Genomic DNA, 19,494 nt, shown 5'->3' on the forward strand with positions numbered 1-19,494 from the left:
CTAACGCAAACTGAGTTGCAGAAGACAGTTACAATCACCACAAAAGAATCGACAGCTGTAGCGTCTGCTCCACGACTTGCAGGACGTCACAACAGCAAACGTATTGTAAAGGTGACGGTTTGCAATATGCTTGCAGCGAATCCTCTTGGATCAACCACCTGTCAGGAATCCCTTCCGCACGTCTGTTATTGTGTCGTCGGTTTCCGCTTTCCAACGCCGGCAGCGAAATTTGAACTACGACGGGAAAAATCCCCAATTTTTTGGCCTCCTCCGCCTTCCCCCTCGTTGCCTCTCGAAGAAAAAACCCTAGATCCCCACCCCGGCATCCCCCCCAAGGCGGAGGCGGACCAAAGCTGCGATCTTTTCTTCGAATTGTCCGGACATTGTCTCTGCGACCGACTATGATCGTTCAGGTTTCTTGCATTTGATTTGGCGGTTGAAGATACGATACCTTGGCTTGCCTGCGCGTTGGTTGATGTTGCGTCGCTCTTGATGGTGTTTTCTGGAGGGGACATTGTTTGTGTCGTGCTGCGAGCTGATTTGATGCGGAGGTTGAGCTGCAGATGCGATGAAAAGGGTAGATTGTGGGTGGAAGGTTGATCCAAGACACGATGGATACGAAAAGGATCGTGCTTTTCCTCTTTTGTCTGATTTTTTTCCCCGTTCTGGTGATGAAAGAATCAGCGGGGAGGCTGGGAGGGGAGGGATTGTCATTGGCTTTGGGAGATGCTAGGTTGATGAGTCCCCCCATGATGCACGAGGACACGGTATGAGATCTTTTTGTTGATTAGTTATTTTGTTTCTTTCACTTCTAATCAGCCATTCATCCTTTTTTTTATGTGGTTTTGCAATTCTTGTTATGAACTTGCGGACGAATTAGATTGCTCAAAGTTTCACCTGTGCTGACAATTTAGGGTCATGATAGTTGGAAATCTAATTGTGGTAATGCGCCATGGAGAAGGACCTAAATTGTTATAGGAACAGGATGGATACCAAATTGAAAAGGATAGTTTATCATCAGCTAATGCAATATGGATTCTTCCATGCATATGAGATAAATTCCCTGGCAAACAATCTAGGGTTTATCAAGTTATTATGGAGGGAGTAGGTTCTTGTTTGGTGATTACTAGTGCTCTTCTGATTTTATCCAATACAGCACATAAACTAGAAGAAACACCCATGAGGTTTTTTCAGTAGCCATCGTTGCTTGTTTTGTTCTCTTTGACATAGGAAAGTTAATATCCCTAGAATGATCTTAGCAATTACAACCATATAGAGAAGGCAATGGCGGCTTGGTTGTGCTTTCGGGTGAAAGGTTTGATCTTCCATTCTTGGCTAGTCAAGAAAGGCTATAAGAAGATGGTCTTTTAATCAACCATATTGCAAATGGGTTTCTTCGAGTCCGCAATAGCCTTCTCTTCACTCGCCTTGCCCATTGACACCATGCTACCTTCTTCATCACTAATCCCTGACTCAAGTTGCTCCATCCGGAAACTTTTAGGACCATCAGGAATATCTCTTGACGTAGAGCATAATCCAAACTTACTAGATGGAAGACCACTGAAATCTCTAATTGGACTTCGTGCAAAAGGCACAACATCCATACGACGACCAAATTCAAGAATAGCTTATGCAAATCAGAAATAGCACTAAATTCCTCACAGAAACCAACAGGTCTTGACGCAAGATCCCGAGTTTCATGTTTATGAAAAGCATTCGTTTCTTCATTTATGGTATTCTCCTGCACCTTAACACCTTTGGCTTCATTAAAACAAGTAGGCTCTATTGGGAAACCTGAGGCAGTATCACATGCGCAGCGAAAGAACAAAAAACAAAATCCTAGAATATCCCGCAGAAAAAGTTTTTCGTCGTCGTGCAAAGATTGGTGTACAAAAACCCGCAAAACCGAAAACTGCGCGTATATGAAAGATGTGTTACTCAGAGAGATCGTATATCCTTGAAAATCTATAGATTTGTGAGAGAGGATGAAGGAGGTCAACTGTCCTCCTCTCTAATGATGATCCACATGGCAGATGCGACGAAGACATTACTGTGTAGTGACAATTTAGTTGGCCTACCATTGGACCATCTCCTGTGTGCTTGACTGCACTTTATCATCTAGGATTCCTGCATTTTCAATGCTTCATCAAGTCTTTCCAAGCTCATCCAGATGACACTACTATGTCAATATGGCTGTTGACAATAACTTCTGTCCTGTTTTGGCTTACACCTTGTCCATTTTAATGGTCTTGCAAATATCATGACAGTAGATATCAGGAAGTAGTAGTTGTCTGCAGGCTAAAATGACAAGCAAAATAATGGCAGATTTTGTTTCCCTCAGCAGAGTCTGTTTTCTCCAAGGGAGCTAGGTCATCCAAAACCATCATGATGCAGAAGATTCACTCCCCAGCATTTTAGGGCAAAAGCTTATGCAGTTGCCGTTTCATTGTGCAACAAGTATGAACTGCTTCCAACTATTGGGTTAAAATCGACCTCTGTCTAGTATTTTACCTTTTTTGTGTGCTCATGGACCAGTTTCGTTGTGCGTCAAGTGTGAAATGCTTCCAACTGTTGGGATAAAATTAACCTCCATCTGGTATTATACCTTTTTCCTGTGCTTGCGGGCACAATGCTCTCTTTATCATCATCTGTCAAATCATTTATGGGGAATATGATCCTTTGTGCTATTCCTCACCCGAAATCATCACTACCTGTGCTTTAGCTGGACTACTGTGATCCTTTACAATAACGTGGGAGGCGATTAACTTTATTTAAATGCTTAATGGGGTCCCATGAGGTTGTTGCACATAAGAGAGTGGAACTTAGTTGTGACCTTTAAAAGTAAGTTGGAACTCATAACCCAGAAGGAATGTCAAATTGCAAATAATGTTGTTTTTCGAAAAATTTTCCTGTGTTTAGTAAAGTCAGTAAGATTTGTGCTGTCAAACTCAATGACTCTTCTTCATGTGGTCACCTTTAGCTTCTAAACTTTATCTTGGATCAACTAATGAATCAAGATATGTTGCCAAATCCTGGTTTGAAATCCACTTATCTGACTTAGGACTGTCATCATTTAGATCATTACAGGTGATGAGTTTCTTTTAAATGATTAAACTATTTTTGACAGTTATAGTTAGTAGTTACTTTGCAGTCTGAAGTTGATAGACATACAATAAAATGTTTTTTGTCTGTGCAGGGTGTGATGCGTGTTTCTAAAGTCATAAGATCTCTCTCACCAGACATAAAGCATGCAGTTTTCAAATGCCTAATTAGGAAAGGATTCCACTTTGATGTTTTTGAAGATGAGCATAAACTGAAAAATCTGTATATGGAATGCTTGGACTTCATACTTACTCTTCGTCCTGTTCCAAGAAGACATTTAGCAGATCAACCTCCAACTGCTGCACCTGCCTTGTCTCCAGCTGCAGGACCATCTCCTCCTCCAGCTCCATCACCCGACGCTAGAGCTGAACCACAAACACCTAGTCCTACTCCATCACAAGATTCTGATCTAGCATCTGCAAGCTCTTCATTCCCTAATGAGTCCTTCTCAGATTTGCCAAGTGACATCCCTCCACCAAAAGGTCCAAAACCATCCAAAAAGAAACGACATGCTGCTCCACATGCACCCAAGGAAGAGGAAAACAACCAAACAAAATTAGTTATCATCGCTGTAGTGATATCTTCAGCTGTGACATCTCTTCTTCTTGCATGTGTATTCTGTTGTTATCGGAAATGTTGTAGGGAAAGCAATGACTCATTTAGTGGAAGGGATGAGAGGCCCCTCTTGCATCTAAGCTTAAGTGATTTGTCTGGTATGAAATTGTTTCGTTTTCTTATTAACATAATTAATGGGACAATTGTTTAATTTGATTTTTTTTCTTCTCCAATCTCAGGTACGTCAAGTAAGTCATTTGGACCAATTGGTTCGAATCATAGTGATAATTTTGGAGGGTTGCCACTTAAAAATGGACCACTCCAAAATGGTCATGTATTTTCCTCAGATCTCAACTCAGACAATACCTTACTACCTGACAGACTATCAGGATATTCCCATACCTCAAGTATTCCATCGTTTGGACATAAAGACACTTCTGAAACAAAAGCATCACTTCCTCCTCCGCCTGGTAGGCCTACTCTTTCAACTGTTGTTCCACCTCCACCAGCTGCTATCCCTCCTCCACCTGCTGCTATCCCTCCTCCACCTGCTGCCATCCCTCCTTCACCTGCTGCCGTCCCTCCTCCACCTGCTGCTCCTCCTCCTCCTCCACCTGCTATGCCTCCTAGTAAGGCGGCTCCTCCACCTCCTGCTCCACGACCACCATTGTCTAACCAAAAGCCCGGTGCTGGGCTTCCACCACCACCACCGAAAGCTGCACTTCCTCCTCGTCAATCTCAAGGAAGTTCAAGAACCATACGACCACCAATTGCACCCAATCCAGGAAGCCTTGGTGCAGCTGGTAATGGCAATAGTTCTAAAACAAAGCTGAAGCCATTCTTTTGGGATAAAGTTCTTGCAAACCCAGATCAGTCCAATGTCTGGAATCAGATTAGATCAGGATCTTTCCAGTAAGTTATTTATTCAATTACTTTTAACTATTATTATCAGTGTATAACTTGGCTTTGATGATGATCTAGTGAAATTTTGCAGGTTCGATGAAGAGATGATAGAAACACTATTTGGCTACAATGCTGCTGGTAAAACCAGAGTTGAAATAAAGAAGCAATCAACCACTGGTGATCCTCCTATACAGTACATTCAGCTTCTTGACCCCAAGAAATCACAGAATTTGGCAATATCATTAAAGGCTCTGAGTGTCAAAAAACAAGAAGTCCATGAAGCACTCATGGAAGGTAAGTCTATCTTGTGTTTGGTAGACATGGAGATTAGGTGATGCGGTATTTTCTGTATTTGATTCAGTTGTCAGGATAGCAATAAAGTATATCATAGTTTTTCCCAGCCAGTCAGCCACAAGTTTACCGTTTCTTCTCCTTGTGTTTGATTTTTCATTTACCAATACTCGATAATCAGTGTAGCTGCTTTATCCATTCATGTAGATAATTCCAGATTTGATTTTCCATCCTGCACAAGCATAAAACCTGATCTTTTTCCAGTTTATATTTGTAACACACCTTATGCTTAACTTTCATGCATCTCAAAAAAATTTTCAACAACAATTATGGACAAACAATTTTTATGTGCATGAATGAAAATTTTTCAATATGAATCATTTTTAATGTACTGCATCTATTTTGTTTATCTTCTTCAAAACAGGAAATGAGCTTCCTAGTGCTCTTCTGCAAACATTGTTGAGAATGCAACCAACCACCGACGAAGAGTTGAAACTTCGGCTGTATAATGGTGATTTGTCCCTACTGGGGCCAGCAGAACAATTCCTAAGGGACTTGGTTGATATTCCTTTTGCCTATAAAAGGATGGATGTCTTGCTATTTATGTCTTCTCTACATGAAGATGTCTCAAGCATAAAGGATTCATTTGTGACTCTTGAGGCAAGTCTTGAAATCTCAGACAACTCAAATGCTATCTTTGCTTTTTCTGTGTCCTATTCAATAATTAGATACCAGATTTTTGGTGAGTTTTCTCCATGTTGCCACTCGGTAGGTAGTTGATGTCAGCTTGAGAATAATTAGCCAAAATCCTTTTTTAAGTTATAATAGAACTCTGCTCATGTTTTTCTTGTTAGATGGAAATATGTATATCCATTTAGGCATATTAATAAATCTTTGAATTTGTATTCTTCTGTTTGCAAATTACTGCACTTATTCATATAGGCTCATGTTTTCACTTTTTCCATTTGTGTGCCTACTGTAGATCTTGCTTATTATCAGTATCTTGATGAGTCACAGAGGTTGGCTATTCACGATGGCATTCCACACCTCTGCCGAGTTTACAAATAGCACAAAAGCCATATCATAGATGTAAAATATAAATGTTTTTAAACCTTAAACCAAATTATCAGAAACTTTTGTTGCAATGCAAGACATATTTTTACTGTTCATTCTTTTAAGGGGATGGAATGTAAACCAGTGCATGGTTTAATCTAATTACTGACAGCACATTATGATATAGAGTCAAGTTGCATAATAATCAGGAAAAACCACCATAAAGTCCCTAGTTTGTCTCAAACTGACCAACAATCTCCATTGTATTTAAAAGTTTTCATATATGTGAATCCATTTAGCAAATATCTCCAATATACTAATCTTGAAGATTGGCACCACCATATTCCACGCTCCACTGAGCCTAGGCCTCTTGGATTTGTTATAATTATTCGATACTTGCATGGTATTAAACAATTCTTGCATTTTACATACCTCGGGGAACCTTGGTGTCCTGTTGATATTATGTTTTATGTGTACTCCAGAGGCCTAGATGTTTTACGTCAACCACACATTAATTTCCATCATCCAACACATCCAAATCTTCCAGAACAACTAATATACTCTGCAAATAAGTTTGGAACATAAAAATTATCATTTGTACTTTTGCATTTCAATCAACCCAATAAGAGATCCTGAAATCAATCACAAACCCAGTTACTAGCATATGCATGAGTATGACAAAAGTAACTACATTATTAGCATAAAAATTTGAACCCTTCTTTTTTCTGCACAAAGAACTGAAAAGTTAGGATCCTTTTCTTAATAATCATATTCTGGGTTTGTTCATTTATCAGACTGGTAAGCTGTTTGGACCAACCTCAAACCCTAGAATGGCAGTGTTTAATATGCATGATTAATTTAGAAAACAGGAGCACTGTTTTGTGCTCATGAGTAATGAATGTTAAATGGTTGCAACAAGAATGTTAACCATACTAACCAGCACTATCATCAACTGACAAATACCCCGCATGTGCAAAATATGGTCATTTCAGTAAAATAAAAATGTCGTCTCCATCAAGAGTGTAACAGTTTAAGATTCATGGGAAACATTAACTATGGAAAAGACACAATGAGGTATTGTTAATTATGATCATGCAATTTGGAAATAAGTAAGTTGTACTACATGAATCTAATAGCTAACCCACAATTTAAATAACTCAACAATCTAAATCTGTCTATACTCTTGTCTGAATCACCTCCACAGATGCATCTACAAACTTGGTCTTCAATATCAATTGTCCAAACCCAAACCTAATTCATTTAAAAATGCAGCTTCCGGTGAAGGGATGGATTAAGCCTGAACCAACATAAAATGCAATTCTCTCATTAGTACATTCATATAGATGTTGTAAATAATTTAGTAATACACAGAGAAAAAAGGAAGCAATTTTCAATCACAATGCAACACAAAGAACTCTTCCTCTCACAACATTCAAGAACATTTTTCCATAAAATAGTGAACACAAGAGTGATCTACAGTTGGCCAAGTCCTTCCCAATTTCTTAATCAAATTTTATCATATCACAGGCACAAATCAAAATTTCAATTTTCGACTCTTAGTGTACAACCTCTGTGTGCAGTTTCCTTTTCTACCTCATACCCATGATTTTGTTCAAATAGCAAAAGTTACTAATATTAGTCAATTTACACGAGATATGGTGCAGATTCAAATTGCATAGAGCCAAGATCTACCAGTGCCCACAATCTTTAGAGTCCCCTGCTCAATGCCTCTACAAATACTCCCATGTTGTCACCAGTCTAAGCCACCTTCAACTTTCTCGGGCTTTTCATGACCTTTCCATACATGATAAGAATTTCTGATAAGTAGGCTTCACCTGTTCTTACTAGTTTTTCAACTTATATGCAGTGCATCTACAAACACAACTTCCATGTGATATGATAGTCTCAAACTGTGTACCATCTGCATGTTATGTAGCAGCAAAATTCCATTTGGGACTGAAGGCCCCCATTGCATTCCCTCGAGCGAACCAACAAATGGATTCTCAAGAACTTCTGAATTTATCATGGATAAGAATGTTAAAACACACAAGGTTTATAAGCTAAATTAAAATGCACAAGGTTTACAAGCTAAACATTCTGGAGCTAATGTCTTTTGTCTGATAAAAACAACCTATGACCAAGTTCAGCCTTTAATGTAGTCCAATTATTGATGGTGAAATTCTTTATATTGAAGAGAAGTTTTCTAATTGCTTTCATGAGATTTCTCCCAAAGATTCTTAAGATTCATTCAGTATTTGTCTGGAATTATGAATTGATTGAATAAACAATACTTCAATTTCTATGTATTTGATGTTTCTTTCATGTATTTCTTATGATGGCCTTTGAATATTTTGACTGCTACTACATTCTTTGTCAAAACATAGTAATATCCGGATCATTTAATCAGAATCACTCAACTAAACATGCCAAGTTACATGTCTCCATGCCAATTAGACAGCAACCAGAATGTATCTCTAGCACATAATCCACAAAAAGCTAATCCCATATGTAAGTACAACTCTGCTTCAACCAGGGCAATCTCTGAAATATTTGTTCTTGTTTTGATTTTAGTTTCTCATATGAATAAGCAACTTGAATTATTTACTATGGTCAAATTGTTGCTACTTATTAATGTTAAATATGTCAGTCTCAGTATTCCAAACAGGAGTGGGATAGCTTGCCTCACTGATATTTGTTATATATGCTTTTGGTTGATACTCTCTGCTAGCTGAACATGTATCTTGTTATCTTTGTACTTGGATCATGTCATGGGTAGTGGAGACTAAAGCTATAAATAAATATTTTGTTTCTAACATTTAATATTCTGGTGAAAATAAGCTACGAGTAATATTTTGTAATAGGTAGCTTGCACAGAACTCAGAAGCAATCGTCTGTTCTTAAAGCTATTAGAAGCTGTTCTTAAAACTGGCAACCGCATGAATGATGGCACCTACCGTGGAGGTGCTCAGGCATTTAAGCTTGACACGCTCTTGAAGTTGTCAGATGTTAAGGGTGCTGATGGGAAGACCACTCTGTTGCATTTTGTTGTCAAAGAGATGATTCGCTATGAAGGTATACGTGCTGCACGTGTGGCAAGACAAAGTGGTAGCATGTCCAGCCTGACAAATTACAGCTTTTTCACTGATGATGTATCTGAAGATTCGCTTAAAGAATCTGGAGACGAATTGCGTAATCTTGGCCTTAAGGTTGTTTGTGGTCTTAGCGGTGAGCTTGAGAATGTCAAGAAGGCAGCTGGATTGGATGCTGATGCCATAACAGGTACAGTGGCAAGCTTTGGTCGCAGGTTGATAGAGATCAAGCAGTTTCTGAACACAGACATGAGAAATCTGGAAGAGGTTAGTGGGTTTCACGATACCCTCAAGTATTTCGTAGAGCATGCTGAGGCTGCCATAACTTTCTTGTTGGAAGAAGAAAGGAGAATAAGATCCTTGGTGCAGAGCACCACAGATTATTTTCATGGGAGTGCAGCAAAAGATGAAGGTTTACGGCTATTTGTTATCGTGCGAGATTTTCTTGGCATGATAGATAAGACATGCAAAGAAGTAAGGGAATCATCTAAGAAAGTTTCAAAGGCACCAAAAGCTAAGGACAGTGCAACTGCAAATCCTACTCCTGATCCCCGACAGCGACTATTTCCTGCAATTACGGATCGGCGGGTAGACAGTTCCAGTTCAGATGAAGAGGGGCCCTAAAATTTGGTCAGAAAAAGGTAACAACTGATCTCATATTGTTGGAAATAGCCTTCTATTCAGTACTGATGGGTAATCATGAACAGAAATTTAGTGTTCTTCTTTCTTCCATACGTAATGATCTGGCAGGGATCTTCTTCTGCTCCTATGAACAACCAGAGAAATTTTTTGTTGATAGTGTGATGGTCATGAAACACCCGCATGGTACTAGTTTCCAATTACATATTCTGATTAATATTATGGTCACGAGGAACACTAGGAACTTGCTGGTTGAACCAGTTAAGTCAAACAACAAGGCACGGCTTCATTTGCTGCAGTTAAGTCAATATCAGAAAAAGAGGTGTGCCATTTAAAATGCCAATAGACAAGTAATTGTCAGCGACCAAGCCTTCCCCCAATTCTTCTGATTTTAAATCCTACCTTATGTTGCATTCCTGTTAAGCTGGTGATTTCACAAATGTTTTTGATACGATGTAGATTGCTAGTACATCTTCTTTACTGCTCTGATCTTTCACTAGAGCTCAAAATTTGGATTTTTCATCATGTCACCATGGTGGTTCTGTGTCTCCCCTGTCCTCTAGCTGGTGTGGTCCTACAAGGTCCTCCCATTACTTATCATTTCTTTTCTATAATACATTACATGTTGCTGCTTGTTCACTGTTATATGTTAACCTCACACCCATCCCATCATTTAGTTACCCCACATTAATCTTAGTTTTTAGCCTCCAGACCTTGGACATGCTCTTCATCTGTATCTTTCCTACAGGATAAGCCACTAAATTACCTATGCTCTCAGTATAGCTTTGTTATTTATTGTGTAAGAACCGATAAGACAGTTGCATATGAGCTTTAAAATGTTGTTAATACATTGAGCTTAATCTGTTGCTATTCATCATTGAAATTTTGCTTCTTTGGATCCCTCTCTTAAGACCATAATTTGGTAAAACCAATGCTAACTTTAGTTCATTTTTATTCAGGTGGAATCTGAAGCTTATCATGTTATCAGCTACCTGGGATATTCTGGCCATAAGCTTCTGTCTGGATTATGCAAGACCAAACAAACTATGACTTGTTGAACCTGATCCCTCTGCCAGTTCCAGCACATAGATCACAGGAAGAATCAAGAAAGGTTCGAACAAGAACGATATGGTATTCGACCCGAGGGGGGTGGGGAGCACTCAAAGCACCATGATATGAAGGATATGTAGAGCCCTCAGCTGTTACCAAAATTTCTGGTCTAACCAGCTAATCCATGGGAGCACATGTATTCTATTTTTGTAAGTAATGATAGGAATATAAAGAAAACAATTAGGTTGTTTTTTAGCCCTGGTTTTGGACATAGCTTCAACTCATATAGAATCTTCATTAGGTGCTCTTTCTTTTCTTGTACAACAGTGCTAAAATTTCTGGGTGTAATATATGATTTTTTTTTCCAAACAAAAAAGATAATATATTACTTCAAAATCAATACCTCCCTTCTCATCCAGGTAGATCAGCTTACAAGAAAAGAGGATGTCAGTCCTCCGTCCGAATCTGCTCAGATTTGGACCTTTTGGCAAATAATAAGAGTCAAATGAGCACACCGATTGTTCTCTCTAAAGGTATGAATCAAATTTCACTCGACAAATAAGTTGAGTAGAGCAAAAGAGAGTTAAGGAAGAACTAAGGAGGAGGGGGTTCCTCCTTGCTCAAAACATTTACGATCCATTCCGCATCAAATTCAATCAGCAATTTAGCAATTCTCAGTTGGATTGCAACAAGATTACCCTCCTTTGCAGTCAAAAATTTATTGGACCACGGGCTAATTCACCGTTGATGAATTTGCAACGCAGTGAGCATCACTGTTCCGTAAAAGAAAACCTATATCATTGTAATTTAACCAATAGAAGTCTCAGATCCTTAAGGAGAATGGACAATTAAAGAAAGTATATTATTGGTTATCAAGTCCAGCATTAGCATAAGAAGCAATCATGAGGATTACAAATATTGAATCTGGCCAATCTCTCTGTGTTTTGTAGTTTTTTTTTTTTTGTAGAACTTTTCAACATGAGAGTAGGGTTCGGGGTAAGACTAAGATTTTTCATTAAACGCTCTAGAGGATAAGAAGATTAAAATTAAGACCGAAAAAGAATTAGATTAACCTAAGATTTTTCATTAAGCGCTCTAGAGGATAAGAAGATTAAAATTAAGACCGAAAAAGAATTAGATTAACCTATGCATCAACTTAGTTAATGATTGCCCTATAAATCAATTTAATATGTGATTGGTGACCGATCTCATTGATTCATTATGTGACATTGAGTCGAATCCGAAAGTGAGGGACGATCATATGAGAGTAGGTTACGATTATGGAGGGAGGGACTAGTAGCACTCGCTCAAGGTCTTGCGAGTTGAGTCAGAGGGCGACTCGATGGCGGGTTTGTGAGAACTAACTCGATCATCGCCAAGGGCGATGCCTACTACATCATGGACATCAATATTGTCGAAGAATTCGAGATCGCAAGACTGATCATCAACTATATGATGCTCCTCTACATCCTTCTAATTGTGTTCGTCGATAATCGAGACTTGCTTAAGCATGTCATGAAGTTGATGTGCGCCGCTACATCGGAGTCATCGAAGGCACGAGCATGCACGTGCCATTGTGAAAGGAAAGGATATATATGCGAGCAAAATGAGTTGGGGAAAATTGGTAATAACACACGAGCTACAAAATTATTTTTTAACCCTGTTTTAAAATCATTTTTTGACGCAACAATACCTCTGATATTTTCATAAGAAAATTAAAGATAAAAATTAAATATTTTACTTTAATAAGTATAAATAAGTATAAGAATCCAATATAGCTTTTGAAAATGTAAAAATCCTAAACATAACTCGAAGATGAAAATTAAATATTTTACTTTTGTATAGGAATCCAATATAGCTTTTGAAAATATAAAAAACCTAAACATAACTCACAGATAATCTATAATTAGCTCAAACTAATGATATCGATTAAAAAAAAACCTAAACATAACTCACAGATAATCTATAATTAGCTCAAACTAATGATATCAATCACCCATGGACCAAAGCCTATTGCCCAACCATATAATCTTTCAACTTTGTTGCAACACACACACATGGAAATCAAAACTTTACATGTTGAACCATCAAACTGTTAAGATCAGATGTCCTTCTGGAATTACACCAGCTAACATTATAATCAGAATAACACAAAACCAAGGACAAGTGATTCAGCACCATATCTTACAACACATAGATTGGCATCGATCCGACTTACCTTATTGCTTCAGCTGAGCAATTCCAAGTAAGACAAAAGCTGAAGCTAGAAATCATACCAGCATTCATACAAGTTATCATTGTAATTAGCATAACACAGCCAAGGGCAAGTGATTCAGCAACATATACAACAACACAGAGAATAATCCCACTCTCTCGTTACTTGAGCTTAGCAATTCCAAGTGACACAAAGCTGAAGCTAGAAATTATACCAGCATTCCTACAAGCTATCTCTGTAGCGAGCATAACAAAGCCAAGGACAAGGATATCAGCAACATATACTACAACACATTAGCATTAATCCCACTTTCTCATTACTTAGATCCCAAGTGAGACAAAGGTGAAGCTAGAAACTTAAAGAGAGAGGGGGAAAAAATCAACCGTGCACCTAAAAAGTTTACAGTCCATACTAATCTGCCAAGAGGGGAAGAGAAAAGATCTCATCTTTCAGTCGTCATCTCCAGGGGCCGCCTTGGAGGAGCCAGATCCGGCTTTCTTGGGGAGAAGGAGGTTGTGGATGTTGGGCATCACTCCGCCGCTGGCAATGGTGACCTCTCCCAACAGCTTGGAGAGCTCCTCGTCGTTCCTCACTGCAAGCTGAATGTGCCTGGGGACAATCCTGGTCTTCTTGTTGTCCCTCGCTGCGTTCCCAGCAAGCTCCAAGACCTGTCCACAAAGAAAGCAACGGAGTGAGCCATTTGGAGATCCGAAGGAAGTATATCACAAGAAAGCCAATGGGGCAAATCCCAGCAATTTATGACGAATCGACGGAAATGCAATCAAAACCACAAACATATGGCAAGCCACAAGAACACAAGATCGATTATTGATACAACCAGGAGGCCAGAAACCACGCAGATAGAACGGCTAAAACTCTAGATTTAGCAATAAAATATTGGAAAACAAAGGATTCGCTCACGAATCAAGAAAAAGACCCCAAATTGGCGGAGAGCCAGTACCATCAGGGTAAATAATAAAGCAGAGAGAGGGTAGAAACGCACCTCGGCGGCGAGGTACTCGAGGACAGCGGCGAGGTACACGGGGGCGCCAGCACCGACGCGCTCGGCGTACTTGCCGGCCTTGAGGAAACGGGCGATCCTGCCGACGGGGAACTGGAGACCGGCCTTGCTGCTCCTCGACATGGACTTTTTCGCTGCTGCGGAGCCGATCGCCTTCCCTCTTCCAGCCATGGCGGCGACAGACGACTTAGGGTTTGGGTATCGAAGGCGAAGAAGAAAGACACGGGGTTTTGGTCTTTGGGGTCGAAGGCTTTCTCGCGGCGATTTTGATGGAGATGCTTTCCTTCTAATTTATAGCATCGAAGAGACAAGGGAATCAACCAATGCGATGGGAGCACGCGGATTGATATTACTGACCGTCAGATGGACTTGTCGTGATTTCCCATCCGACGGCTAATTCTCGTTCGCATAATTGGTACATATCAGATATGTTGTCCTCCAAAACGTAACGGATCAATGTAACACTTGCCGTTATAAAAAACCGTTATGTGTATAGATTTTAGCTTCTTAATTTTAACCATAATATAACATTAATGAAAAGGAATATTTATATGAGGTTAACTTAATGCCTTCACAAAATAAAAAAATTATTGCCTAATTTTTTTATCCTAATGAAAATAAATAAAATACCGATCAAATCGATATCTATTTTTTTAAGTTTGCCTATCATGCTTAAGAATTAGGTCATAAATAAAAATTAAATTATGGTGAACATTCAACCTAAAATAAATAAATAAGTCTATCGTAAAATATCACATCACCAATCAGTGAATCATCATATTAAAATGTTATAGTAGGACAATGAGTTTAATAAAAGTATATTATTTCTATACAAGGTGATAGGGATAAAAACAGATTTGATGTAACACACCGGATTTGATGTAATTCACCACGACGTCAGCAACCCCTGGACGGCACACTGCCCCAGGGGGCAAGCATTAACACCAGCATAATGTGCACCCTCACTCGTCGTACTCAGACGATCTCATCATCTAACCCCGCACGATCGGCCGAGGCAAGGGAAGGCGTTGACTAAGGCTCACCATACCCTGTGGCAGCTCGGCCTTCCACGCAACGCCCACGACGACGATAGGCGCCACCGGAGGTACGGCCCTGCCCCGACAGGATGGCACATCAGGTAACATCAAACTCACCTATAAATACTCCCGGACTCCAAACGAATGGGGCAAGCACACAGAAGCACGACTTCACCCAAAAACTCATCTCCCAATCACTGACTTGATCGTCGGAAGGGTCGAGCCGAACCGCCGACCCGACCTGTGTGCAGGTACTCGACCGAAGCCGACCCAACCCGGCGTCGCAAAGCATTCCAGTCGGGCCCCCCGTAATCGACCGGCACAAGATCCCGAGAGGAGTCACGCCTGATCCCAACCGTTCGGACCCCTGAACCAGCCGCGTCGACCCCAAGGTCACGACTAAAAAGTTACTTACCATAACACAAGGAGTCTTTGGTTCACATATTATGTATGCTAAAGTAAGCTTAAACTTTTGGATAAATGGTAACAAAACTAACAATATAGTCACCATAATAACATATCCTTCATCCTTGACAAGATCAGGAAAACAAACAGTAAGTCATAGATTGCAAGACTAGACAACATTGTTGCATTAGAATCATTATTATTTGCAGACAACGAAAAGTTTTTAGGGATCATCCGGCATCAGCGGCAACATCCCCCATCGCCTTCCTTGCAACTTCCGATGATGTGACGGGCGTAGAACACACCATGAATGAGGTGCAAGATTCCCCCGATGGATTGCAAATACTTCAACTTCCGACAATGTGGCAGTCACAGTGACAGTATGCAGCACAGAACACACCATGGTTGAAGCGCAAGATTCCCCCGAAAGACAACAAATCTTTCAGCTTCCAACAATGTGGACAGAGTATGCAGCACAGAACACACCATGAATGAAGCACAAGATACCCTGATGGACAACAAATCTTTCAGCAGCTTCCAACAACATGGCAATCACAGCAACAGAGCATGCAGCACAGAACACACCATGAATGAAGCACAAGATTCCTTCCATGAATATATGGTAGTGAGAAAAGCCCGCAAGAGGCATTTTGACTTGGAATTAGCCATCGCTCCGGTGATCAGCATTATGAATCCAGCAGCTAGAATTGCCCTAATCAATTCAACGAATCTTTCTAAATTAGTGAGAGATGTTAGTCATGCCAACATATCTACATAGAAAGTTTAGAAACTACCATGTAGGTTTCTTCAAGAATTTTATCAAGTAAAAGGAGTTAGAAAGCTATACTAACCATTAAGCAAAGTGACCATCTGCATCAGCTACAAACAGTTGCACGAAACCATCAGGAAGCTCACAGATTTCCTGAAGAACTCTTAACAGCCAGTGCACTTAGTAAAATTGGGCATAAAATTGGATCATTAATGTCCTGAAAGATATGTACAACTTGATAGTCATCAAAGCATTTCAAATTCTCGAAAACAGAACCAGTGATGTTTACCTGTTCCAAACAATGCTACGTATCCACTTCAGAATTTGAGTAAGCACCAAAGAATTGGCCTTTAAGGAATAAGCTCCGTCCAATCACATGAATGTATACAGAAATATTGCAATTGAGGCAGAAGGTGAAGAATAAAAAGATTTAAGACTGACTTTTCACAACAAGTAACCTCACTATAAGGAGGGAAAAGACCAAACTGTATGTGCACATCAACTGGTTTGACATGCAAACTATAAAATATCAATACCGAAGGCCCATCCATGAGTAATGGTACTCTCATCAGAACCAGAAAAATAAACACGTTAATGCAGTCAAGGTTAATATAACTAAGATACACTGGAATTTATTAGATGGGAAATTTGAGATTCTTCAATTGGTCAATGTACAACATTATTTAGGCTGTGGTTCAAAAAATATGAATGGCAAATCATGTGAAGCACAAGGAGAACTACTGTCTTCAGCCCTAATCGGCAGAACATAAATAAGATGTCTACATCCCTCGCATCGTACCTGTTTTCTAAGACAGAATAAGTACAGTTACCAATAATCCCCGCATGAACAACTCCCACATCTGAAATGGTGAAATCGGCTTGCATCTCTCACAATAATTTCCCTTTTTGTAATCAATGTCAGAAACTTAATGACGGTATGGCAATCACTGCAGATCCTATGGCCTTGGACGACTTGGAGGGGTGTAAAATCTGGTGTACTGATGATCCCAAAAGCAATCGCCAACTTCTCACTGTGGTATGTTAGCATCTTTTGTTCATGGTCTGCAACATCAGGAAGCAGAGATTTCCAATCAGGAACATAACCACGTTCTACAATCTCACTCGTCAGGGAATCTAGTTTCTCATAAATTTTGAGGCTTTGTGGGTGAGATTTATCTCCAAAAAGGAACTTGTGTGGCTGTTTTTTAATCTCAATCCAACTGCAAGCTGGAAGAAGTCTAATGCCCCTTCTTTTTAAGGCTTCCACAACCTTGGCAGCTTCATCCACCCTCCCAGAACTATTGTAAATATTGAGAAGAACAATGTAATTACTTAATTTTTCAGGTCCCAAACCAAAAAGTTGTTCTGCTGCAAATTTTCCAAGCTCCAAGTTCTTGTGGATCCTACAAGCCGTCAGCAAAGCCGCCCACATGTTCTTCGTGGGCCTGAAAGGAGCATTCTTTATCAAAGCATAAGCTTCATCCAATAGTCCTTCTCGACCAAACAATTCGATCATACAAGCATAGTGCATTGCTCGTGGTTTTGTGCTTGGATTTCGACTCATCATCTCAAAAATCTCCCTCCCCTTGTCTAACAAGCCAGAATAATTACATGCACCTAAGACGGCAAGAAAGGTTACATGGTCTGGGACCATCCCTTCCTCCCGCATCTTCTCATACATCTTGACAGCCTCAATTCCCATGCCATGGTTGCCATATCCACCTATCAGAGCATTCCAAGATAGAAGATTCCTGCGAGGCATCTTCTCAAAAACATTCCTGGCATCTTCCATTCTGCCCCATTTACAGTACAAGTCAACGAGAGCAGTGTTTGCTACTATATCCAACCCGAACCCATTGCGGACTAGACCTGCATGTGCTTGCTTTGCATGTTCCAGAGACCCTAATCTAGCACATATTCTGAAAAAAATGGAGTAAGTAAAATGGTCCATCTGAACATTAGCACTGCACATCTCATAGTACATATCCAAAGCTTTCTCACTGTACCCATGAAGAGCATACCCTGCTATGATAGTGTTCCATCCTACAACCGTCTTCTCAGGCATCTCATCAAAGACCCACTGAGCTTCTTCAATGCATCCACATTTACTATACATATCAATGAGAGCACAAGAAATGAAGATATTTTTATAAAATCCCATCTTAATAACACATGAATGGAACTGCCTACCAGCAAGAATGAAGCCTAAACCAGCAGTTGCCCGGATAATAGTTGCAAACATGCGTGGACTGGCATCCGATACCTCTTCCCACATAAAAAAAAACAGATTAAATGCCTCTTCATAGGAACCCACCTCTACCAGCCCTGATATCATAATACTCCATGACACGATGTTCCTTTCAGGCATATCGTCAAACAGGTGCCTTGCATCCACCATCATACCGCATTTCAAATGCATCCCGAGGACTCGATTCCTCATATACTGATCAAACTTAAACCCAGTCTCAATCATATGCTGAAATACCGTCTTCACCTCCCTTACCGAGCCGACACCGATGCACGCACTGACGAGAGAATCGTAGGTGCTAGCCCGGACGGCGACGAGGTTTCCCCCCGACCGCAAAATTTCAAACAATTCAAGAGCCTCCTCATACCTCTTGAAGAAGACCAACTTCTCTATGTGGTCGAAGAAGGCAGAAGAATCTGGGCTCGCAGAGTAGGTGTCGTCCAAATTCGAGCCACGGTCGACGTGCTCAACAATCGGCTTCGGTTTTGGCCGCGGTTTCGGCCTCAGACAATTCTCCTGAGAGGACGAACACCTGACGACGACACAAGATCGGACGTTTCTCGTGGCGAACAGATCAAGACAGCAAAAAGATTCGATCTTTATGCGTTTTCCGGTCTTGGCACCGATCGAGGAGCAGGAAAAACCTGGCCAATTGCTCTTCCGAATTCTGTGATTTGAGGTCAGGTTGCAGAAGAGAGCAACGTTGATTTCCATTGCCGATAGGGGATCTGGAGAGAAGACGTTGTTAACAATGGAAATGGCGTATGCTCCCTACTCATTTGAGGTTTTCTTCTTCCGAGTACCGAGAGATTCCGGAGTCTTCCGAGAACATAGAGATGTCCGTCGTTTGCTGTCGAGGATCTGAGGGTTACAACTGCGTTTTAAACGTTACATTCGAAGTAACTGACGTTACAATCATTTATCGGAGTCCAATCCGATAAATCGAACCTAACTCGACCTGATTCCCAACTCGAGTCTCCACATCCGAGTCAACCCGACCGCAAATATTTGAACTCGGAATCAGAGTCTAAATGTGAGATAGATATAGTAACAACTTCGATTTTTTTCTGTTTTTGGATATTCGGATCTAATCAAACTACCTAAACTAGATTTGGGT

General features: G+C 40.2%; 3 protein-coding genes across 5 annotated transcripts; 1 reads left to right on the forward strand and 2 right to left on the reverse strand.

Annotated features, from left to right (window-relative positions):
• The first annotated feature begins 34 nt into the window (after positions 1 to 34).
• On the forward strand, positions 35 to 11,036 carry LOC103979051 (formin-like protein 3). The gene is made up of 7 exons (XM_065100572.1): positions 35 to 767; positions 3,197 to 3,815; positions 3,897 to 4,569; positions 4,652 to 4,854; positions 5,276 to 5,515; positions 8,770 to 9,634; positions 10,592 to 11,036. The coding sequence occupies exons 1-6, from the start codon at positions 612 to 614 to the stop codon at positions 9,615 to 9,617; spliced, it is 2,739 nt and encodes a 912-aa protein (XP_064956644.1). The 5' UTR covers positions 35 to 611; the 3' UTR covers positions 9,618 to 9,634; positions 10,592 to 11,036.
• Positions 11,037 to 13,037: 2,001 nt separating this feature from the next.
• On the reverse strand, positions 13,038 to 14,177 carry LOC135608103 (probable histone H2A.2). The gene is made up of 2 exons (XM_065100574.1): positions 13,901 to 14,177; positions 13,038 to 13,565 (listed from the first exon to the last, which is right to left on the reverse strand). Exons 1-2 carry the CDS (start codon positions 14,087 to 14,089, stop codon positions 13,347 to 13,349), a joined length of 408 nt encoding a protein of 135 aa, XP_064956646.1. The 5' UTR covers positions 14,090 to 14,177; the 3' UTR covers positions 13,038 to 13,346.
• A 1,237-nt stretch (positions 14,178 to 15,414) lies between these two features.
• LOC135608104 (pentatricopeptide repeat-containing protein At5g50390, chloroplastic-like) lies at positions 15,415 to 19,230 on the reverse strand. 3 transcript variants are annotated; one of them, XM_065100576.1, is made up of 3 exons: positions 16,419 to 19,230; positions 16,212 to 16,346; positions 15,415 to 16,072 (listed from the first exon to the last, which is right to left on the reverse strand). In XM_065100576.1, exon 1 carries the CDS (start codon positions 19,089 to 19,091, stop codon positions 16,956 to 16,958), a length of 2,136 nt encoding a protein of 711 aa, XP_064956648.1. In that variant the 5' UTR covers positions 19,092 to 19,230; the 3' UTR covers positions 15,415 to 16,072; positions 16,212 to 16,346; positions 16,419 to 16,955. The 3 variants fall into 3 exon arrangements, with proteins under 3 accessions (XP_064956648.1, XP_064956649.1, XP_064956647.1); XM_065100577.1 differs by having other exon boundaries at positions 15,415 to 15,868; positions 15,946 to 16,072; positions 16,212 to 19,230; XM_065100575.1 differs by having other exon boundaries at positions 16,212 to 19,230.
• Positions 19,231 to 19,494: the final 264 nt, after the last annotated feature.

This window comes from Musa acuminata, chromosome BXJ2-3, assembly GCF_036884655.1.
Source record: "Musa acuminata AAA Group cultivar baxijiao chromosome BXJ2-3, Cavendish_Baxijiao_AAA, whole genome shotgun sequence".
Lineage (NCBI taxonomy): Eukaryota > Viridiplantae > Streptophyta > Magnoliopsida > Zingiberales > Musaceae > Musa > Musa acuminata.